Genomic DNA, 19,439 nt, shown 5'->3' on the forward strand with positions numbered 1-19,439 from the left:
GAACGTTGGAGCAGCGAGAGGTAGTGTAGCCGACCGAGCACCGAAACAAGGTTGTTCTTTCTCGTCGTCGGTGTCTCTCTCCTAGCCACAGCCCCACTGCTCCCTATTTTACAGTACAATATACATATATATATATCTGTAGTTTTTTGTAAGACCGAAAGTCGCCTCTCACGTTATATTAGTGGTCGCATCATTTTGTGCATATACGCTAAGTGTTTAATTAGTTTTTTAGTGACGTGCCACAAGGGGCCATGCACACTGTCCGACAGCCGCTGAGCCAACTCGTATATTTAAGAAGCTGTGTTGATGCAGCTTTGTCTTGCAGAGGCCGACAAATTTAATGTCTTGTCATCGGTCACAAGAAAAGCGAGCATAATAAAGTAACGTGGCGTGAGCAGTCTTCACCAGTGGTTCAGCCAAGAATTTATACTTTCAAATTGAGCCTTTAAACCATGCATTTCCACGCGCCAGTGCATTCCCACAGGCTGCGCAGTGCTTTGAACAAGCGAGAGGCAGAAATAATTTTTTTTTTTTTTTAGTAACAACTGTTGACGGACGAATGATGACTGAATACAGAGCAGCTATACAAAAGCGATGACGGCAGTTCGTCACACGGGGGAAAACAGCAATCATCACATACAGACGTCAGTGACAGTTCATCTGGCTGTTAGATAAACTTCCGGCTAAAGGATATGGTTCTGTGTTTTGTTCTGGACTGATCGAACAGTGGTAATTGGAGTGAATTATGAAATCAGAATCAAATTTATTATCGCTATATATGCGGGTACGCATGCAATGACCACTATTATGAGAATAAGAGTTAGTGGAGACCAATGTGGAAGTAGCAGGAAGAATACATGTGAGGAAAGTATTACATTTCCTTTACGAAAAATCACAAGATTTCAATACTTCGAAAACGGATATGTTTGCAACACTATTACATCGTTCATTATTGCTTTCTTTTTTTTCTAGGGGTATACTATCCAGAAAATAACTATTTAACAGGGAACGAAATTTAATCAAGTAGATATTGCATTAGGCAGTTCTCGTAATAGTCATCTGAACTGCAGAAAGAGTCAAACAAAATTGTTCGCGAACGGCGTGTTAATTGTAAACGGCCCTGTCGCAGCACAGCAAAAATTGTCAAACGATCTAAGAGCAGGTGACTCGTGGACTGTACAGTTCTAGGAAAACATTTAAGTTGGGTGTTTTCACTGAGGAGGGTGGAAGTAGCGATTATACGAGGCCGAATTGTGAAGAGATGTCGAAATCTGCAATTTTTGTAGCTATTGTCAATTTGTCTAACAATAATTAAGGCTGCATGCCAATCAATGTAAATCATAAAATGGAGCATTTCTGCTGTCGACGTGGATTTGATTGGGAAGAACTAGAGTTAGATTAAATTCTTCCAATTTTTGCTCAATGAACTAATGACATTCAACAATCAAGCAGTTAAGAATTAATAAATTCATGGTATATCATGAGTGTTTTTTTCAAGCGCCGTCTCCTGTGAAGCATATCTACATTTTCGTGCAAAGCTCCCTCAAAAGTGTATTGACTGTGTATGCATGCACGCACCTATCGAACTTCGTGCATATATAGACGTGATGCTTTGACAATAAATATTTATTAAAATTCAAATTATTTATTTCTGCCTTGTAAAGGTACAGATAGTGGAGTCGCAGAAAAAGCTGTCAGATACAGATTGACAAAGCCGCAGCCACCTTTCGCTTGGCAGAGCCTTTACAGCGAGACTTTAGAACTAAGATATTTTAACACAATAATAACAGGTATACATAATGAGCAAGTACAAAAGGGAACAAAACAAGATTATACAATATTTACACAATACTCCCGAAAAAGAAAACAGAACCTACATGCTAATGTACATAGCACCCAAATTACTGTTCGACGCATTGAAGAGGTCAAAATTATTGTTTACATAAGCTATTACATATTCGTATAGCGCTACCAATCCCTGCAAAATATATAACGCAGATTTTCATTACACACACGCACGCATGCACGTGCACAGCACACACACCAAAAGAAAACGGCGACGCGCTCACAGGAAGCGCCTGAAAAAAAAAATGAAAAAAAAAAGAAAAGTGTGGGGAACCGAGGTCGTATTGCGCTGTCGCATCTCCCTCTCCCAGAAGGCATGAAGAGGTTCTTGGAAAGCAGGGACGGGCGATTCTCTCTGTCAGCATTAGCTCCCACCAGCGAGGACGGGGCGAGAAAGCGAGGCGGGGCTTTCTTTGCTATCTATTTTTTTCTTAGTCAAGCACACCTGCTTCGCCTGCTCGCAGGGGCGCAGGCGAGTTCCCGCCAAATGGTGCGGAGGCGCAAGCAGGGGCGCGAGTTGCCGCCAAATGCTAGCTATGGATGCCAGCTCATTCCGCGTCTCTTGGTAGACTAGTTGGATCATTTCTGTTATCATGGACTGCGAATATAAATGCAAACTACACAAGAGTGACATGGACAAGAACAGCACAAGCCCTTTCCATGCAGTGGAGGCGCCGTATCTCGCCGTTCAAGATATGCGTACTCGTAAGTGGCATTTTAATTTCATGTGTAATGCATGACCGTCTTTTTCAAGTGAACCAAACTCGCTTTGTATTGCATAAATGGTTTCGCAACGTATGATAGACTCCTTGCTTTTTTTTTTGCTTTTTTTTCTGACAGGAGGAAAAAAATATAGGCTTTATATGAGAACGGATCAAGCGTTTGAGAGTTGGGACAGGGAAATGTGAGACGTACTTTCATGTATATATTTCTGATATTATTTTTTCGTCTTGTATTTTCCTTAATTTTTCTCTAGGAAACACTGGAACAACACTGCTTAAATTGAAGCACAGTGTGTGAATGACTGCTGCGCTCGGAACTGTTATCACCATTCGGGAAGAAATCAGGTAAGACGCTTGTCTGGTTGTCATTGCGGAAAAGTCATAATTTATTAGAAGTTGCTTTCGTTCCTTCCCACAGATGAAGCAACAAAACTGTAAATACCTGTACGATATACGTCTGGTGCATTGCAGGTAAGAATGGATTGTGTGTGGCACTTCTCCACATGTGGACTAGAGTAGATTATCTAGGAACATCAGACAAAAAGACACGTACGTGAAACCCTGCAGACAGCCCATATGCAAGTTCCTCAATTTTTCTGCTGTTGCATTTTCGTAGTTTACGTGTAATACTTTGTCACCGCGGTCTCGACATTATGTATACCTATACATTTGTCTCGTGGCAGTTAGCATGCTATTTTGTTTGTGCAACGATGTGCTGTATTCATTTATCGCGCTGCCTGGCTGTTTTTTTGTTTTTTTGCAATGATATTCAGAGCCAAGTCAGTAAATCTATCCTTCCTGTACTCATGTTTCCTTGGGCGGCTCTAAAGCAGGGAATCACGTGGCAGAAGTTGAACGCACTAAGTTTCACTGAAAGTGAACAGTATGTGTTCATTACATGCATGTGCAACGACAAAATAATTATTTTGTGTGCGGCTGTGTCAGGATCGGGATTTCTTGCACACGACTGTGAAAAAACTCCCCTATAAATCATCTGCATGGTTCACAAAGTTATTCATTACTATATTATTTGTTTGTTCGTTTGTTTCAGTTTTCATGAGCACTGTAACTGTCCAAGTTTCACTCTCGACGGTGAAAGAGAAATGCCGGATGCTATACCGTTCAGAGCCAAGAACATAGGAACGGCTGAAAGAGAGCCTCCCAGGCAGTATGGGAAACTCTCAAAGCAGAACAGCGCTGTCCTTTAGCTGTATCATACTATTTCAGAGAACAAAAACTACTTGCAAATTGTTAACACTGCTGCACGAAAAAATCAATGTATTTTACCATTGCAAAATAAACACCTAAAATGAGAAAACATTGCGTTCACGTGTTTCTTTTGTTGCATGTTGCGTATTTACTCTAATGAGTACACATAATTAGAGGCATTTAATTATGTTTCACTTGTGAATTATGCGCATATTGCGTATATTAATTGGCAGCGCGAGTTAAACGCCTCTCATAAACTTGAAAACGTAACACACAGCAAGAAAAGAAAAACCTTATGTGTTTTTAATATAAAAAATAAAAAACAAAACGTCCGCACCCGACCGATGGGCAATGGCAAACCGGTGCTTACGAAATATTGGGCCGTAGTCGGCCCGCATGCAGTGTGCACAAAGGGAGTATTAGGAACAACTAAGCAGATAGCTTGCAAAAAAAAAACACAGATGTTGCCCCTACAATTAATATGAAACAATACCCACTGCCCAATGTCTTGCTTAAGCAACACTGTATTGCGAGTGATCGTGTTTAGCTGGAAAAGTCTGTCTGACTGAGTGATGCAGAGTGTTTAGTACATTATGAGCATTGCGAATGGGACGAAAAATATGGGATTTTCGCATAAATTTCAAGTTACCTTCGGTACAGCTGACGATGTAAAGTATTCAAAAAGTATTGAAAAACATTCATAGTTTCAAATAGTCCCTATTAGATTCAAAGACCTAACTGAATATTGACTATAATAATGCGGATTGTGGGACACAGATGCGAGGAAGAGGAAATGCGTGGCCACAAGAGTGAGAGTAGCATGTGGCTCGAGCAAATCGAACGTAGAATGACTCGGATGGCAGCTTGCTGACCGGTGGTTCAAGTTGTGACCTTCTACAACTGGGTACCCTGCAGCCAAGCGGACCTGGCGAGGCCGATGTCCCACTCTGCGCTTGCTGCTGACCCGGTGACCGGCCGCCTGCTGTCGTAGCAGTCTGGTGCTGTATTTGATCTGAAAGCCTGGTGGCCACCGGTGTTTGCCGTCTGGGACCATCAAGGCACCAACCTGCGGACCAGGTGATCCAATGGGCCCGCAGCCTGCGGCAACGATGACTGGCTAGCCACTAACCTGTACTCCAGCCGCCTGGTGTTCTGCCAGCCTGCTGTACAATTACACTGCTGCTGCCACGTCACGGTCTGGTACAAGCCACCTCGGGAGGTGCTGGACTCCCGATTGCCAGACGGAGTGGACACAACGACAACTGCCATGGCAGCGATGACGATGCACCAGCGAGTAGGACAGTCGATGTGTGCTTAGGCGCGTTAGAAATTCCAGAAATTCTAGACTATTATGATTGTCATTGTTCTGTTATTTGCCGAGCGTGTAAATTGTTGTGTCTGTAGAGTACAGTCTGTGTTGTCCGTACAAAGCACCTGACTGCCGTGTCAATTCTTAAGGATCCTGGGCCCACATTACCTTATCACAGTGACTATTACATTCGATAACTGCATCAGATAGGACAGTATTCTATTTGTTATTCAAAAGTTTCAAAAAGCACATTCACTGACATAATGATCACAGTTTATTTTTTTTTAATTGATACAAATTTAAGGAGTGCGATCCTTATGTGGGTTAAATTTCTTGTGAAAAGAAAAAAATGCGGTGCTCATGGGAATGCATCGGAACGCATTTGCTGCGGGATGACAAAAGGACAACCAACAGGCGGATCCCGCTGTAACAGTGCGGGACATCAAAACAGAAATTGCAGGTGTGGCTGACGGAGCAAGCTGAACCCCTTTTTTTTTTTTTTCTCTCTCATGAGTACATTAGGCGCATTGAAGTAGTTTCTTTCATATCGATAATGAATATTATCATTCATATAGGCAAGTATGCGGCAATAACATAGCCATGTCCACTTTGAGCAGACAGAAACAGAGATGGGCGCGCTCAGCTACCACTGAAATAGAAAGGCATGGTGGGCATGCCGTGAAAACTGCGGCATTTGTCCTCACTACACTCCTAATACGGCACGTTTCCGCCAAGGGTGGGCGAATATCTTAACTGTGTAATAAGTGCCGGCATATGAATAGGGTACACTTGTACTGTATCAATATAAATGTGGCTACTGTCATTGCTGCTCACAATTTGTTGCGTGCCCTCGAGTGCAGATGGGAGGAACCAAAAGGCGGCGCCTTCTTTTTTTGTTTTGTTGAGCACAACCATTATAAAGCCAACAAATAACAAAGCAAAAGCAAGTTCTGTTGCACATTTTTTTTTCTTGAAGTGCAGAAAATGATGAAGGGAATTAAATGGCACACCTGCTTAAGAATCTATTTGGCGCATGCAGTCCACTTGGTAAGTCTTGAAGAGTCGTTTGCGTAGCATTCGACAGATGGCCAGCACAATCATCATCAGCTAGACTTGGCACACGACATACTCGTATAGCTGCAGCAAGCTCTGGGTGTGATCATTACACGGGAAAGACAAAACATCTAATTTTGAGGACAAAACTCAGCGGTATGATCATTATGCGAGTGTGATCATTACGCAAGTAAACACGGTATTCACCCACCCCTAGGTACTAGAAATCTTGCTGGTGGGAGGAATGCGTAATGTGATGGCATCTCATTTTACACAATCACACAGGCAATGAGTGCACTTGTCTTATCTTGAAAGTGGAAGTACCGGCTATTCACGCACAGCACAGAGCACCAAGGAACCGAACCCCTTGCCAGCCTTTTGCCCTAAAATGTCAGTTCCCTGTGACGTGTACCAAGGGAGGGGAGCCAATCAAGTGCTCACCAGCTGATGGCAGGTCCAAGAAGCCACATGTTGGCCAGTGCAAGTCGGAAGTGGAACGGCACCTGCAAGGATGAATCATCTCGTGAACGACCACTTCATGCCTGGGCAGCACAGTGAGATGCTGTGTTGCGCAGGTGCCGAGGAAGAACACCAAATCAGTTTATGATTGCAGGTGAGTGACAGCGCATTATAGGCAAGGGACTACAGCAGAAACGAGACAGGCAGGGTGCTGATTTCCAACCGATTTATTGCCAAAGGACACACATACTTATAGGCACATGTTGCACGGGATGAAACAAACAAACAAAAGACAATACACTACTACTTAACACTTGCACAGAAAAACAATTTCTTTGTCAAGTAATGAAATGGAGGTGGTGCTGACACATTGCTCTGCTACCAAACCAATCAGATCTGCTTCAATTATCTCTCTAGTGAGCCAATGTTTTGCTCTACCTCTAGTGCTGCATCTGTCATACAATGGAGCACAACCTCAACATATTCACTCTAAGAAAAGTTTACATCCTTTGGAGTACCCCTTCTGCCACATAACAATAATTGTCATCTGCCTTGATGCGTTTCCTTTCTTTAACGCTGCGAGCCCGGTACTTTCCAGTAACGAACGGCATGCGCATTATCAGCATGATAGTATTCCCGACAGGAAAGTAGCGGGCGCGGCGTTTTCAAGAAAGGAAACGCATCAAGGCAGACGACGATTACTGTTGTGTGGCAGAAGGGGCACTCCAAAGGGTGTAAACTTTTAAGAGTGTAACCTTGCCATACAAACTTTCTTCATATTTGTATCCCAGATAGGAGTTCGATAATTAAAACATAAACTGCAAGCTCTGTTTCCTCATGGATAAGCATGAGCAGCTTGTACTACTACAGTAAACCCTCGTTAAACCATACCCGCTTAAATGGTAGTTTCATTTTAAATGTAGTAAAGTCAAATCCCCGACTCAGTGGCCATTGAACATAATGTATTTTGCATCCGCATAAACCGTACCAGCTTACTGCGTACGCATCGGTTAAAACGTAGCGTTTCCACTTTTCGGTCACGCAAACACTGCGGTTCGTCGTCTCCATCGGGCGGCCCAGCAGAACAACAAGCCTTGGAGGTCACAACGGCCTTCAAGCGCCCTGTGCGTTTGCGCGTGAAGCCACATCGACATCAACATCATTTCGCCGCCGTGCCAGAGAGCGTTGTGGCATTGTGCAACAGAGGACTCGCATCATGCCGAAGCTCGGATAAAAAAAGACACCGGGTGCTCAGCATAGAAGAAAAATTTGACATCGTCTGTGCTATCGAATGTGACACGAAGAAGTCGGCACTGGCATGCGACAAGGATCTGCTGTTGACTACAGTGTGTTGCATTTGGAATGCGAAGGAGTTGCTCGGCAGCGCTGCTGTGACAATGAAGAGATGTCGGCTACGAGGTTAGACTTTTCGCCATCGTTGACTCTGTTGCTGCCGAAGTGTCGACTAGCGACGTGTGATGAGGACGACACGGAAAGCGACACCACGGGCGATTCAGGCCCGACAGTGGCAGAAGCTGCTCGTTACATCAGCCTCATGAATGCAACCGTCGCGACGAGAACAAGGCGCGATAACGTAACTATTCCAAACGAAAACTATTCCAAACTCCGGCACCTGGCAATGAAAAAGGCGCCCCGGGACTTCTGCAGCACTACTGTGCGCTTGCACGGAGAATATGTGACGCCAACGAGGAATCTGCCATGTGAGTGTTTGCCGAGAAGAGGGGGCTGGCTGAAAAGCTGGCACGCAGCTTCAGTAAGTTTGAGGCCGCAGTTGTAGTGCTAGGCGCTGCGGCATGAAACGAAAATAACACTTTGTCATGCGAAGTGAATAAATACTGCATTTTTTTTTTCCTTTCATCGCACACTTTCTGAGTTCCGTTTTCAACAGGTAAGTGGGCGATCTCATGCTAATTCGGTTAAACAGTACGACCGGTTAAACAGTACGACCGTTTAGTACGTACTTTTTCCGAGCTCTGGCCAACTACAGTTTAACGAGGTTTCACTGGTAAAACCTTGTTAAACCGTACCCGCTTAAAAAGTAGTTTCGCTTTAAAAGTAGTAAAGTCAAATCCCCGGCTCAGCAACCATTGAACAAAATGTGTTTTGTATCTGCATAAACCGTACCAGCTTATTGTGCATGTATCGGTTAGCACGTAGTGTTTCCACTTTTCGTCGCGCAAGCACAGCCAATGCCTCCTTTACTAGATGCCCGCCGCATTGCTCACTTTCCCACTGTAGCGGCGGTTCCCTTAGTCCAGCATAAATTCTGTGAGGCAGCGCTCGTTGCCTTTTCAACTTCCGGCGGATGTGGCAGCGGCGGCTGAATGCTTCCGCCAGTGCGTTATGTGCGCAGGCGTCTGTTAGCGAGCATTCTAGCGGGCCTCCGAGACGGTGACAGAGGCTGCAGCACATGATCTAAGTTGCAGTCGTTCGCCATAAACAAGGACGGCACCGAGAGCGGCGCTGCTGCACCGGCGTTGAGAGCGCTGCATGCGGGGCAAAATTCAACTAGCGGGTGGTACGCCTCTCCCATCTCTCGTTTGCACCGCCTTGATTGCCTCTTGCACTGCGCGTGTTTGGGCATGTTTCGTACCGCGCACGGTGTGTGCCTACGTGTGTGTGCGTGGACGTTTTATTCGAAGGATGATGTACAGTCTGTTTCACACTTAGGGGAGAACTCGGAGCGCATTGCATTGCGATGCGGCTAGCGCTTTAGTCAGGCGGCAGCAGCAGCTCGCGGAGGCACAGGTGCTTGAGGGGCGGGATCTTGAACGGCGTTGTGTGCTACAGTGTGTTGGCCGCATTGTTGGGAAGCGTTCTGCTGTCAGTTGCAGTGCGCCGATCTCATTGTTACTGCGTGAAATGAGCCGGTATTCTTTACTAAGCCCTGTGTGACGCCCACTGATACGCCTCGAAGGTAAGTTCATCGCTGAAATGTGCAGGGCAGTCACAGACGACGTACTGATTCCATACATTCTTGACGACCCGTTCCTGGAAGGCGACTATATATTTTAACACGATAGGCCGCCGATACACACTGCTCGTGTTGTGCAAGAGCTGCTGGAAGAGCGCGTCGTCACTCTTGGAGTGGCCACCTCAATCCCCAGGCACCAGCATCCTTTAAAATGTCTGGGGCTCATTGAATGTATCGCTGGCGCACGATCCCCTCTATCAGTCGCCCAAGGATAGGCTTCGCTCCACCATCGTCAGTGACTGAGACGTGCTGCGAATGAACACATCCCTGATCAAGTCACTCTACACTTCAATGCCTTCCAGGATGAGCGCTGTCATCGCTGCCACTGGGGGCATGACGAGATACTAACTGAAGTTCGGAGCGCGACGTGTCCAATTCCCTGCCGGCAGGCAGGGTCTGTCTGGTGTAGTGATTGATTGTCGAGAAAAATCCCTTCCAGCTCAATGTCTTAACCTAAAACATTCCTTTAATCGTATCCGTTTGTTTCATCGTGTTCAACCCCCATAGTTATCATTGTTGAGTGCTTTGTTTTCCTTTCGAGTCAAATAAAGACTGAGCACGTTGCGCGCACATCATGGTGCGCCTTGTCACTGCTTATTACGGTAGCACACCCAGTGAAGAAATATACGCGCACACACTCAGTACCCTGGCCTTTCAAAAGAAAAAATGAAGCATGCTGTCAAAAGAAGTTTGTGGAACCCCATTATCGCCAATGAAGGCTCAGAGTTTGGCGTCGCACGTTTAGTAAATAATATCAGCTCAGTTCCCACAGTACCGATGAAATCGGCGCACTGCCACTGACAGTAGCACGCTTCCCGACAATGCAACCAGCGCGCGCCGCTGTAGCAGACGACACAGACCACGACTCTGCCCCTCGAGCGTCTGCGCCTGCTCGAGCTGCTGCCGCCGCACGACTCCATTGCTTGCCGCATCGCGAGGCAATACGTTCCGAGTTTTCCCCTAAGTGTGAAACAGGCTGTACACGCTTCTATTTACCTTTAAGAAGATTGGTACGCTTAACGATTATTTTTATGGCTGCAATGCGGCGAAAGGGCAGCGTCTGCTTAGCCATGCAAGTGATTCTGAGCAGGTCATTGGAAACGACACCGTATGTGCCACCGGAAAAATCGTCGCCACATACGCTGTGGCACATATGAGCTAAAGTCATTTTTGCAGTTTCTCACAAAATGTTTGCTACAAATCCGTGTTGTCTCTGATGGTGACAACGGACTTCCATCGACACTGTGCGGAAATAAACAAAATATATCGCTGCATAGCACAAGTATGACATGCGCACACAACTTTAACTGGTATGTCCCCTACAATATAGAATAGAGGCAGCAATGTAAATAGCTTGGCCATTTTTTAACAGTGCTCAAGAGACGGAAGTTGAAAGTATTAGTAATCATTTCTGCTTCAGCAATGCCGGCGCGACCAAGACGCGGGCGTGTATCATCCAGTAACTCGATTGATCGGTGCAGTGGTGATGCAGGAATAAACTCCGGTCATGTTCAATGCATCGTGCACATATTCAATTTCTCGGCACGCGTGAACTTCGGCCACTGCTAGTGCATACAACAGAAGTGGTTACCATTCTTGAGCAGCGCACGCAGAAACGAAACACGAGAAAGAAGACGAGGCAAGTGCCGGTCGAAGAACTGAAAGTTTTCATATGAATAAAAGGATTATATAACAACTAATTATTAAATTCATGTGGGTTACATATAACAACCGTCACACACTCAGGAGTGATCAAAGAACAAGATCGCTTCGTTTGCCAGTTGTTTACTTCGTTCAGCGCACCGCAGTAATCCATGTCTGTCATCCGATTTTTTTCGTATTATTTTTTTGTGAATCGGCAGAATTTCACTGGTGGCATCAACCCTTTCGTGTTTACATTGCTGTCGTGACAGTTCACAACACAATAATAATTTCCTGCCATCCGAACAGGCACCGTCGCAAACAAGAGACGTTTGGCGTGCAGCACGAACTGAACGCGGGCACAACCGTGAAGGGAAGCAGCGGTGGAAACCTACACCCATTGGAAGGGAAATCGTTCCACCAGGGGAGAAACGAGCGCTGGCATCTAGGATGAAACTTGACGTGCGGACGTCCATGAGAGGCGCTGGTTGCCTTTTCACGAAGACGAGAAAAGGGAGAGGGAATAGAACAGAGTTGACTAGACAATGCAGCAGGCATCTAGTAAAGGAGGCATTGGCACAGCGGTAAGTCGTCTCCATCGGGCGGCCCGGCAGAACAACTAGCCTCAGCGATCGGAACAATGGCCTCCAAGCGCCCTGTGCGTTTGCGCGTGAAGCCACATCAACATTAACATCATTTCAGCGGCGTGCCAGAGAGCGTTGTGGCGTCGCACAAGCGAGTACTCGCGTCATGGTTCTCCATTCTATGGCGTCATGCCGAAGCTCGGATAAAAAAGATGCCGGATGCTCAGCATAGAAGAAAAATTAGACATTGTTCGTGCTATCGAACGTGACACGAAGACGTTGGCGCTGGCACACGACAGGGACCTGCTGTTGACTACGGTGTATGGCATTTCAAATGCAAAGAAGAGTCTCAGCAGCGCTGCTGCAACCGCGACGAGATGTCGGCTGCGAGGTTCGACTTGTCGCCATCGTTGCCTCTGTTGTTGCCGCAATGTCTGCTAGCAACAGTGATGAAGACGACACGGAAAGCGACAGGACGGGCGCTTCAGGCCTGACAGCGGCAGAAGCTGCATGTTACGTCAGCCTCGTGAATGCAATCGTCACAACGAGAATAGCACCCCACAATAAAAAAGATGCCTCGCAACTTCTGCAGCGCTACCGCGCACGTGCACGGAGAATACGTAACGCCAACGAGGAATCTGCCATGCGAGTATTTGCCGAGAAGAGGGGGCTGGCTAAAAAGCTGCCTCGCAGCTTCAGCAAATTTGAGACCGCTGTCGCTGCTAGGCCGCCGTATCATCAAACAAAAATAACACTTGTCAGGCGAAGTGAATAAATACTGCATGTCTTCTTTTCCCCCTTTCATCGCACCTTCTCTAAGTTCTGTTTTTGACTGGTCAATGGTCGACCTCATGCTATGTTGGTTAAACAGTACTACCGTTTAGCACGTGCTTTTCCCAAGCTCCGGCCAACTACGGTTTAATGAGGTTTCACTGTATGTCCTAGTAAGCTCTTTATTTTATACTGCGCAAATCTTGAATATTTTTATAGTTTATTTTGGTTTTTAAATGCATCATGTGTGCATAAATTCTAACAAAAGAAACGAAGATTGTTTGAAAGAGAGTGAAGTATTGTGTTTCATTCTTCGCTTATATAGTTAGTGTTGCTCTAGCACCAATTGCCTGCGACTGATTTCTCATTTGAGCTTGCCGAAGTGTTAAATCTTGGTGAGAACCCACCTCTGGAGCCAGGGCAGTGAGCATCTCGGCCACCACTGAGCGGCTCAGCTGGGCAGGCTGGCACTGGCCATGGAAACTGCATGGGACAGGACGTTTCACTTAATTGAACCAAAACCAATGCAAGTAGGACTAGTTGGCAATCATCCTCATCTCTGAATTGCAAGACAAATGCCTTTTCCGAGACTCTGGCAATCAAAATGCCATCGATTGGGTACCAAGTGCAGGAGTTTGAGTGTTACGCTGACTGGTACATTTTCTAAACAGCTGCAATTTACCAGTGCAGCATGGACAACTTTATGGTATGTAACTGAGCTTCATTTGATGGCACCAACATTAAAGGTATAGCAATATCATACCCGCTGATATGGAAGCTTGAAAGCTTGTAAAAATTCCATGGTTTCAACACCAGAAAGGGGAGTGGGGAGGAAGAGCACACATTTTTCTTAATGTTTGCCCTGAGGACACACATCTTGTTGGATACATGAACATGTTATTAATGAGGATTTAATGTTAGACAGAACACATAAGCAGCAGCAAGCTTGTAACAGTGCAAACTGACAGAAAAGATGCCATTTTTAGATTGCAGTGGCTTTTTTCAGCAATTTCCTCGTTGGTAATTTTGCCTGCTTCAAGAACTTATCTGAATCAGCCTCCTCTAAGCAGGTGCCCCCTCAGGTGTCTCTTTAGAATCACAAGACTTCTAAGTGTATGACTGGAGACCAACAAACAAAACTTCTTCATGAGCAAACTTAAACTGTTGTGATATGGTGGAACATTGTACTACGAAGCAATACTAGAGACAAGAACATTAAGAACTAGGACACACATGCTGTACTTCATGTGTGCCTCGTGTGGAAGTTTTTCACATCTATGTCCGTAGTAATGCTCCACAGCACAGTGTTCAAAATATGTACATAATAGCACTCGAAACTGAGCCTGTAGACAAGCTTGTATAAGTGAGAAACAACTGCTTTCAGTAAGTATCAGGTGCACCATGACAATGACAGCAACGAAACAGGTGAACACCATGCCACCACATACAGGTATGGTGCTCTGTTAGTTGAATCGATGAAGTCTGACGCTATAGCATTGCCCTTTGCTGTAAGAGATGAACTTGGTGGAACTGGCCAAATAATAATTATAGGCTGCCTGAAAGCAAACTACTCTCATTTATTGAAAAGAAATCGTTCAACACAAGTTATCTGTCCAGTGTGCTCGGTCAAAGACTGGTGCCTGTGCGTAGCAATCGCTGCTTTCATGCAACAAAATAGACAACTTTTAGCATAGCGTATGGCAGGAAACACAAAGAGTTAACGTTGTGTGCTCCACAATGTGCATGTGCTATATTTGAATCGTGCTGGAGCTCTTAGGTACGCGCGCTATTTTCGGGATTTAGCATTCAATGCTAATGCACATAAGGAGAACCTTACGTAGGGCAACATGGCATCACTTCAAACCACCTGCTTCGGATCTATTGAGCCACTGGCCTGCCCTATTCGTCTCATTCGTTCCCCACTAGTGCTCGTATTTGCTTTAGATTTGAGTGACGGTGCTTCAACAGGGGCATACTGGTGACACGTGAGCATTGTTTTCGACATACAATCTCAATTAGTGGCACAGTACGCTTAATGAGAGTTTGCTCACGTTCGCTGTAGCCACATCGAGATGGTGCCAAAGGCTGCATTTCGCTCATTCGTTCAGTTAAAAAAAATAGGGCCACAAGTCAAGCCAACGTCAGTCACGTTTTCTGCGGCAAAGCAGAGTGCGGCCGATGCTGTGGACACGATGTGCGTGCACTTTACGAATGAAAACAAGAGGAACTTCCTGAAGGAGGTGTTTGCCTTGAATTAATTCGCACAGGCGTCGAGATGGGTGCCATATACGTTTGCGTTAGCGTTGCCCGCTCACGCTAATGCAAGCATTTTAAGCTGTACTAAACCTGTCTAATACAATTCCAAACAGTTCCCACTTGCATCGGTATCTCTTCCTCAAAACTAAAGTAATCATAAATTTTATAGGAGGATGCTCGCTTTGCAGCATGAGGTAGACCAATGACGGTAAACAATTATATTTCCAAGGCCTCCATCCAAGCTGAAATCATTCCCAAAATAGCACTGGTTTGGTGTTCCCGTTATTATCGACATATAGGTAAGACCCAACAGCCCAGCCCGATATCCTCACCCAGAGAGTGCCTTGGACAGCGTAACGATCGCATTGTTCACAGGTGGCGCTGCCGAGTGACCGCTGGTACCACGTGCCGACACCTTAGCCATGATGGAGCCTTTCTCTGTCACTGCCACCCTGTGTCGAGAGAAGCATGGGGCTGTGTGGTAGGGGAATATTTATTTAGATTGTTTTTATTTAGACACACATTGTCTGAGAAGAAGGGGCTAAGGCAGATGCATATGCCTAACAAAGGCCCCCCTACCCATATGTTGTCAAGAGGAGAAAAGCAACAGGCACACAACAAAACAACACGGAAACATCAAGAAAATTAAGAAATCAATGCAAATGGCAAATACAAAACATACAAGAAGCCAAAATTGTTCAGCCATATATACCTCACAGGACGAGTAAGAGCATGTACCATATTTATTCTAATATAAGACGAGGTTTTTCTCCAGGCTTCTTATCCTCAAAGTTACCCCATGCCTCATCCCAAATTTTGCCTTTAAATCTGGCTTCACGGCGTGCGCTACGATGCCGTGGAGCCACACCTACAGGCTAAGTTTGCATATAACCCCCACTCCATGAGTTGAAGCCCCCTTCCCTCCAATTCCACAGTCACCATATTGTGTTTTGGCTGTGTTAGTAGTTCAGTATTTCAGGCAGTCCCACTGAGCCTGAATAGCCATTCAGCTACTTTCTTCCACCTTATATTAGTGTGCATGCTTTAGTTCTTTAAAGGCCGGGACACTAAAGGCAAATACCAAGTCAACGTGGACTGTTTAAATACCATTCCAGAAACATTGCAACGCTTGTTTTGTGCCAAGAAAAGACTTAGTTTACGAAAAAATTACATCTGAAGGTTCCGAATACCTTTTCCAAAATTCGAGTCTCCCGCCACCCACCTGGGCGAGTGGTGACGTTGCATACGCCATTACCGCCCTTTGCTGCCATCGATGAGTTGAACGGCTCCCAACAGACGGCGGCACCGAACCAAGACAAAGCGGCGGATTCGCCGCTGCAGCTGCCTTTTGGTCAAGTGGCGTAGACCGTTCGGGCATCCCGCGACATTACATGAAAGTTGAATTCTCTGCTACTTGCAGTTTGTGCGAGTTTCGCGAGCCAATAAAACCAGCACAGCTCTATGTGATAAGGAAACTACTGAAATGTCAAAAAGTGGGTAATGCAGAGTCGAGCAAATACGAAAGCTTTCGACCCCTTGCGTCATTTTCAAGGGTAACTTCAATTAGTTTTCTTCTAAAAATGAATTAGAACTGGATAAGTAGCATTTTATTTCGCCTTCTAGTACAATACAAATATGTTTCTTGCAACGAATAGTTGCATACTAGTGACAGAACTTAACTGAGGAGTGCTTTCGTCATCGGACAAGTGCTTGAATGTCCCGGGGGAGTCTCTAATCATGTCCTGCATTTGAACTTGAACTTTGAACTTTATTTGTATCTATACAACATACAGATAGCAGGGGCACAGACAAAAGGCCATAAAATCGGCTTGACTAGGTCTGTGTCCCTTATTGGTTTCTTTGGCATCACGTAGCAATGCGTGCACAAGTACAAGATGAACAATAAAAAATATAAACAATATGTGGATAAATGGGACTATTTATACAAAGTTACTTCGCACTGCGGCGAAAAAATTGACATGAATGCAGATATAGTATTGTCATACAAGTTACGAAAAACACGAACAGGAAAACAACAAAATGCAGACATTATGAATCCCTTTTCATTTACGGGTAACATTCACAGAAATACAAAACTAAATAGGTCATTGTGCAATTACAGCTTAGAACACGTATACATCAGAACAAAACACAAAGAAAAACACTAAGCATTCACGTGAATGCCAATATGAGTGGCAAGTTTGGCCACCCAATTGCAATGATAATAAGTAGGGTGATTAATGAAAAGAGTTAAGTAGAGATGGTAGTTCATGGCGCAGCATTTGATTCCCGTAGTTAGTTCTTGAGTGCGGAATATGCCAAGTTTCTCTGTGACGTGTACTGAAACTGCTTGTATTTAGTGTTAGCCTTGACAAGTGCGCAAGAAAATGAGTGCTACCTTTTCTTTCTGTAAAAAAGCGTTTCAGCAAAATTGTATTGTAGACCGATTTTATCGGCGCTATATCTAATTGACAAAAAAGAGGATCAGTATGCGCATCGAATGAAGAGTTTGAAATTGCACGGATGGCTTTCTTTTGCAATAAATATAGAATGTTGATGTTACTGCTAGTCGTGTTGCCCCATACGAGGTGACAATAGTTAACATGAGATAAGAAAAGAGAATTATAAAGTATGAGCTTCACTCTTAATGGTAAAAGGAAGCGTAATCTTATTAGTATTCCAACAACACGTGCAAGTTTGTTAGCAATAATGTTGACATGGTCATTCCACAGCATATTCTCTTGGAATATGACACCTAAGCTTTTAACCGATGGTACTACTTATGGTACTTTAACCGATGGTACTATTTACCTCAGTTTCTCAATTATTAGGGCCTTTTCACAATAATATTGACGCCTTAGAGATTCTCAAGCACTAATCTATCACTTTACCTTGACTTAATATTTGCCTTCAATGTCCCTTTAACTGTGTCCCCCAACTGCACCCTAGCCTTATAATCGTGACTGCGTTATAGTTCACTAAGGGGCAACATGGGTCTTAAAAACAAAAAAAAATCTTGAAGAAATCTAGATTTCGTGTCGAAAACGAGACGGCATTCACGATCGTCAATTTGGATCTGCAAAACCACCTTTTGAGGTTTGCAAAGTGCACAGCGTGTGATAGTGGCAACGTTGAGTACAAGAAAGGTGGGCGAGAATACAGCCTCGCTGTGAAACTTATGCTCTCATGTTCCAACTGCGGAGACATTGCGTCCGCGTGGAGCTCGCTGCACATAAACGGCGATCAGACGGTAAACCCGTTCGTTGTAAATATTTTGCCAGCGCGTGCTATGCAGTGCACTGTGAACCAACAGACAGCACTTAATGATATTTTTTTCAGTGATGAACATTTCGAACCGCGATCTCGACAACAAGATGTGGCAGAACTATGGGAAAAATAAATTGACCCCTGCAGCAGTTCATGCGGCTAAAGAAGTGATGACCGAAAGTGCACAGTCGGTTCAGCAACTATACAGTGTGCTGAACTTGGGGAATGATAACAACATCGCCGTATCTTTTGATGGTTCATGGATGACATGTGGACGCTCATCCCATATAGGGGTACGTGCAGTTGCCGAACTTTTCTCGGGGCTGGACTATGTTGTTTTAAGCAATTTTTGTGCTGGCTGCAAGCGGAGACCAAAGACCAATGTACACAGCTTGGAGGGCTAGCCATTTATGCCAAAAGAACACAGATAAGAAGGCTGGAGAAATGGAGGTGCAAGCTGGCCTTCTACTTTTCGAGAGGTCCCTCAAGAAAAATGGCCTTCGCTACACAACAGTGTTACCTGATGGCGACAGCTGCACTTTTCTTGCTTTGCAAGAGGCTGATGTCTACGGTTACATTAAAATTGAAAAAGAAGATTGTGTTAACCACATGCAAAAGCGTATGGGCACAGCCCGGTGCAACTTGATCACAAAACACAAGGGGACAGAGAACCTTGGTGGCAGAGGAAGGCTCACGGGTGACCTCACAACAAAGTTGAGCTCTTACTATGATCGGGCACTGAAATCGCACAAAGGAGATGTAGAGGCAACTCACAAGGCTGTGATGGCGACATAGTACCACATTACCGTACTTGTAATGATAAAGTCGCTAGTCAACGTCTGTGCCTAACAGGCCCATATTCTTGGTGCCGGCAGAATGCAGCAGCAGCCCGAGGCGAGCCTACTCGCAAAAACTGGTATAACTTGCCACCTCATGTGTGCAAAGCATTGCTTACAATTTATGAGTGCCTCTCAGAAAGGAAGCTTCTTGAGCGGTGCCAGAGAGGTAAAACTCAGAACAATAATGAGAGTTTACATTCCATAACCTGGTCACTTGCACCAAAGCAACGCCATACATCACTACTATTCACTGTAGAAGCTGCTGTGGCAAAGGCAGTGATGCGACTCAACGCAGGCAACAGGAGGACATCGGCAGCAATCCTGAACGAGCTCAGCCTGAATCCCAGCCCAATGAGCAACAAACGGATGGATGAGAAGGTCAAACGCAGAGAAAAAGAATGTGCTCGGAGTCATTCCTTGTCCGACAGTGTTCAAGGGGCACTGAAGAGACGACATTTAAACAGCAGCAGGCAATTAGGCTACATTCCT

At 45.1% G+C, this 19,439-nt stretch overlaps 1 protein-coding gene across 1 annotated transcript in view; it reads right to left on the reverse strand.

The window, feature by feature from the left end:
* The window catches only part of LOC126526311 (N-fatty-acyl-amino acid synthase/hydrolase PM20D1-like), a 79,102-nt gene that overhangs the window by 36,360 nt on the left and 23,303 nt on the right, over nucleotides 1-19,439 (reverse strand). The window contains exons 5-7 of the mRNA XM_072289703.1: nucleotides 15,177-15,296; nucleotides 12,996-13,071; nucleotides 6,580-6,641 (exon numbers count right to left, since the gene is read on the reverse strand). Coding sequence (XP_072145804.1) covers nucleotides 6,580-6,641; nucleotides 12,996-13,071; nucleotides 15,177-15,296 — 258 coding nt within the window. The remainder of the gene's footprint in view (nucleotides 1-6,579; nucleotides 6,642-12,995; nucleotides 13,072-15,176; nucleotides 15,297-19,439) is intronic.

Source organism: Dermacentor andersoni, chromosome 8 (assembly GCF_023375885.2).
Source record: "Dermacentor andersoni chromosome 8, qqDerAnde1_hic_scaffold, whole genome shotgun sequence".
NCBI lineage: Eukaryota > Metazoa > Arthropoda > Arachnida > Ixodida > Ixodidae > Dermacentor > Dermacentor andersoni.